The sequence below is a fragment of the Moschus berezovskii genome, chromosome X (assembly GCF_049115385.1).
Source record: "Moschus berezovskii isolate FMDL1 chromosome X, NW_MosBer_1.0, whole genome shotgun sequence".
In the NCBI taxonomy this organism is placed as follows: domain Eukaryota; kingdom Metazoa; phylum Chordata; class Mammalia; order Artiodactyla; family Moschidae; genus Moschus; species Moschus berezovskii.
Window position 1 is genome coordinate 74558880 of NC_142488.1, and position 3983 is coordinate 74562862.

General features: G+C 46.4%; 1 protein-coding gene across 1 annotated transcript; it reads left to right on the plus strand.

Annotated features, from left to right (window-relative positions):
• The first annotated feature begins 2651 nt into the window (after positions 1-2651).
• LOC129563950 (F-box only protein 27-like) lies at positions 2652-3527 on the plus strand. The gene has a single exon (XM_055437620.2). The coding sequence runs from the start codon at positions 2682-2684 to the stop codon at positions 3525-3527; it is 846 nt and encodes a 281-aa protein (XP_055293595.2). The 5' UTR covers positions 2652-2681.
• Positions 3528-3983: the final 456 nt, after the last annotated feature.

Genomic DNA, 3983 nt, shown 5'->3' on the forward strand with positions numbered 1-3983 from the left:
AGATCCTAAGAGATGATTCCTTAAAGTGCTGCACTCAATATGCCAGCAAATTTGGAAAACTCAGCAGTGGCCACAGGACTGGAAAAGGTCAGTTTTCATTCCAGTCCCAAAGAATGGAAATGCCAAATAATGTTCAAACTACCACATGATTGCACTCATCTCACAGGCTAGCAAACACATTCTCCAAGCCAGGCTTCAACAGTATGTGTACTGTGAACTTCTATATGTTCAAGCTGGATTTAGAAAAGGCAGAGCAACAAGATATCAAATTGTTAACGTCTGTTGGATCATAGAAAAAGCAAGAGAGTTCCAGAAAAACATCTACTTCTCCTTTATTGATTACGCCAAAGCCTTTGACTGTGTGGATCACAGCAAACTGTGGAAAATTCTTCGAGAGATGGGAATACCAGACCGCCTGACCTGCCTCCTGAGAAAACTGTATTCAGGTCGAGAAGCAACAGTTAGAACCAGACATTGAACAGACTGGTTCGAAATTGGGAAAGGCATACATCAAGGCTGTATATTGTCACCCTGCTTATTCAACTTATATGCAGAGTACATCATGCAAAATACCGGGCTGGATGAAGTACAAGCTGGAATCAAGATTGCTGGGAGAAATATCAATAATCTCAGATACACAGATGACAGCACCCTTATGGCAGAGAGTGAAGGGGAACTGAAGAGCCTCTTGATGAATGTGAAAGAGGAGAGTGCAAAAGCTGGTTTGAAACTCAACATGCAAAAAACAAAGATCATGGCATGCGGTCTCATCACTTCATGGCAAATAGATGGGGAAACAATGGAAAGAGTGAGAGACTTTATTTTCTTGGGCTCCAAAATCACTGAAGATGGTGACTGGAACCATGAAATTAAAGACTCTTTCTCCTTGGAAGAAAACCTATGACCAACTTAGACAGCATATTAAAAAGCAGATTACTTTGCCAACAAAGGTCCATCCAGTCATAGCTATGGTTTTCCAGTAATCATGTATGGATGTGAGAGTTGGACCATAAAGAAACCTGAGTGCTGAAGAACTGATGCTTTTGATCTGTGGTGTTGGAGAAGACTCTTGAGAGTCCCTTGAACTGCAAGGAGATAAAACCAGTCAAATCTAAAGGATATCAGTCCTGAATATTCATTGGAAGGACTGATGCTGAAGCTGAAACCCCAATATTTTGTTACCCGATGCAAAGAACTGACTCATTGGAAAAGACTCTGATGCTGGGAAAGATTGAAGGCAGGAGAAGGAGACAACAGAGGATGAGATGGTTGAATGGCATCACCGACTCAATGGACATGAGTTTGAGTAAAATATGGGAGTTGGTGATGGACAGGGAGGACTGGCATGCTACAGTCCATGGGGTCGCAGAGTTGGACATGACTGAGCAACTGAGAAGAACTGAACTGACACCATTATCATCTGGAATTTATCCCAGAGATTGAAAGGATTCGGTATACCTAAATCAATCAGTGTGATACATCATATCAACAAATTGGAGAAAAAGCATTGGATAAAATTAAACACCAATTTATGATTTAAAAAAATTTTCCAGAATATGGGCATAGAGAGGACCTGAATGTGTGCATGCTAAGTCGTTTCAGTCATGTCCAACTCTGTGTAACCCTATGGACTATAGCCTGCCACACTGCTCTCTCTAAGATATTCTCCAGGCAAGAGTACTTGAGTGGGTTGCCATGCCCTCCTCCAGGGGATCTTCCCAACCCTGGGATTGAACCCCCATGTCCTAGGTCTCCTGCATTGGCAGGCAGGTTCTTTACCACCATAACCCCAGGGAAGTCCAGAGGGAACCTGCTTCAACATAGTATAGGCCATATACAACAAACCCAAAACTAACATACTCAATGGTGGAAAAATTGAAAGCATTTCTTCTAAGATCATGGACAAAACAAGGGTGTCCACTCTCATCACTTTTATTCAGCATATATCATTTATATGTGAAATTTTAAAAAATGATACAACAGAGTTTATTACAAGACAGAAAGAGACTCAAAGACTTTGACAACTAATGGTTACCAAAGAAGAGAGATAAATTAGGAGTTTCAAATTAACATATACAAAATACTATATATAAAATATATAACCAAAAAGGCCATACTGCATAGCACAGGGAACTCACTCGATACTTTGTAATAACCTATATGAGAAGAAAAGTATGGAAAATAATGGATATATGTATATGTATAACTGAATCACTTTTCCGTACGCCTGAAACCAACAAAACATTGTTAATCAACTCTGCTGCTGCCGCTGCTGCTAACTCGCTTCAGTCCTGTCCGACTTTGTGCAACACCATAGACAGCAGCCCACCAGGCTAACCCGTCCCTGGGATTCTCCAGGCAAGAACACTGGAGGGGGTTGCCATTTCCTTCTCCAATGCATGAAAGCGAAAAGTGAAAGTGAAGTCGCTCAGTCCTGTCCCACTCTTAGCGACCCCATGGACTGCAGCCCACCAGGCTCCTCCGTCCATGGGATTTTCCAGGATAGAGTACTGGAGTGGGTTGCCATTGCCTTCTCCAAATCAACTCTACTCCAGTATAAAATAAAAAGTAAATTAAAAAAAAAAAATAAGACTCAATGGGACAAACAGGTCTCTTCTCCATTAAAGAAAAGACTATGGGGAGGCAAGGTGAAGGCCCACTGGTGAGGAGCTCTGGCTGAGATGCAGGCAGCAGCAGCCGCGGGGCCTGGCGAGGAGAACATGGGCGCCTCAACCTCCTGGGGCCTGCTCGTCCGCGTCCCAGCTCCTCACCGCGAGCCACAGGAGGCTCCGGGCCCGAACCAACTGCCTATCGAGATGCTCCGGAAGGTGCTGAGCTACCTGCCTTTAAGCACGCTGCTCCGGCACTGCCGCCTGGTGTGCCGGCGCTGGCGAGACGTGGTGGACGGCTGGGACCTGTGGCGGAGCATCCTGCCCTGGAAACACCCCGACCTGTGGCCCGTCATCCGCACCTGCCTGCCCTCTGCTGACGACCCCGGGCCCTGCATCCTGGGCCGCAAGCTCAACGCGAACCCCCCGGGCAAAGACCTCTGGAACTGTATGATGCTGAGTGGTAGCGATGGCTCGGAGGAAGAGGAAGACTTGGGGGTCAGGCTGAAGACTTCTGGGGAGACGAGCTACAGTCCTGCCTACAGGTGTTGGTACAAGGGAGAAATTTTAGACCTGGAGGAGGAGAGTCTGTGGCGGGAACTACTGGATAGTGGAAAGATTTGGATTTCTGTCTGTCGCCGCTGGACAGAACAACAAGGCAGTGACCGGATGTATCAGCTAGTCGTCAAGCTTCTAGATGCCAACTATGCCATCTTGCATTATTTCTTCCATAAACGTTTTCCTGTCCGGCCGCAGACAGGCAGTTTCTCCTTTCGGATCATGCATGCATTCACCAACATCAAGAAGGGCGTCCGTTTTGTGTTGTTTGACCACAGTGTGGAGGGCTATGATTCGTGGCCTGAGCAGTGTGGAGTCTGCCGGCCCCAATCCAGTGTCATTGTACGGATCTGTCCCTAGGCTGTCCCTATAAGACAACCTGACTGTGCCTTCCAGGAGCTGGGACCATTGGCCAGACCACCTCCATAATCAAGAGCTCCTAGCATCCTGGGATCTCTCCTGGGTCCAATCAAGGGACCTACTGGGCCCTGTCTTTAAATTCTATGAAACTATGAGAAGAACGTTCTTACATCGGGGTTACTGACTGAACGCAGCAGCCCCTGTTCTATGGAGTGGAGACACGGGTGAAAACAAAGAAATGGTGAGAGGGATCCTCACCCTCCCCCCCAATGCCAGGCTCCTCTAGATCAGCCCCTGTGCCCTCTGCCCTTGTCTTCTGTTTATGCTGTAGAGGCTTCATTGATCACTTCCAAGAAACCCTCTCCTTATGTCTGAATCAGAAACTCATCCCTCTGGCAGAGTAATTCCATTCTCGAACTTTCCATGATTTCAAGACTGTGACCAGGACTCAGAGCT

Excerpts from the sequence above, each read along its gene's own strand:
- LOC129563950 (XM_055437620.2), top strand. The coding sequence starts at position 2,682 with ATGCAGGCAGCAGCAGCCGCGGGGCCTGGCGAGGAGAACATGGGCGCC.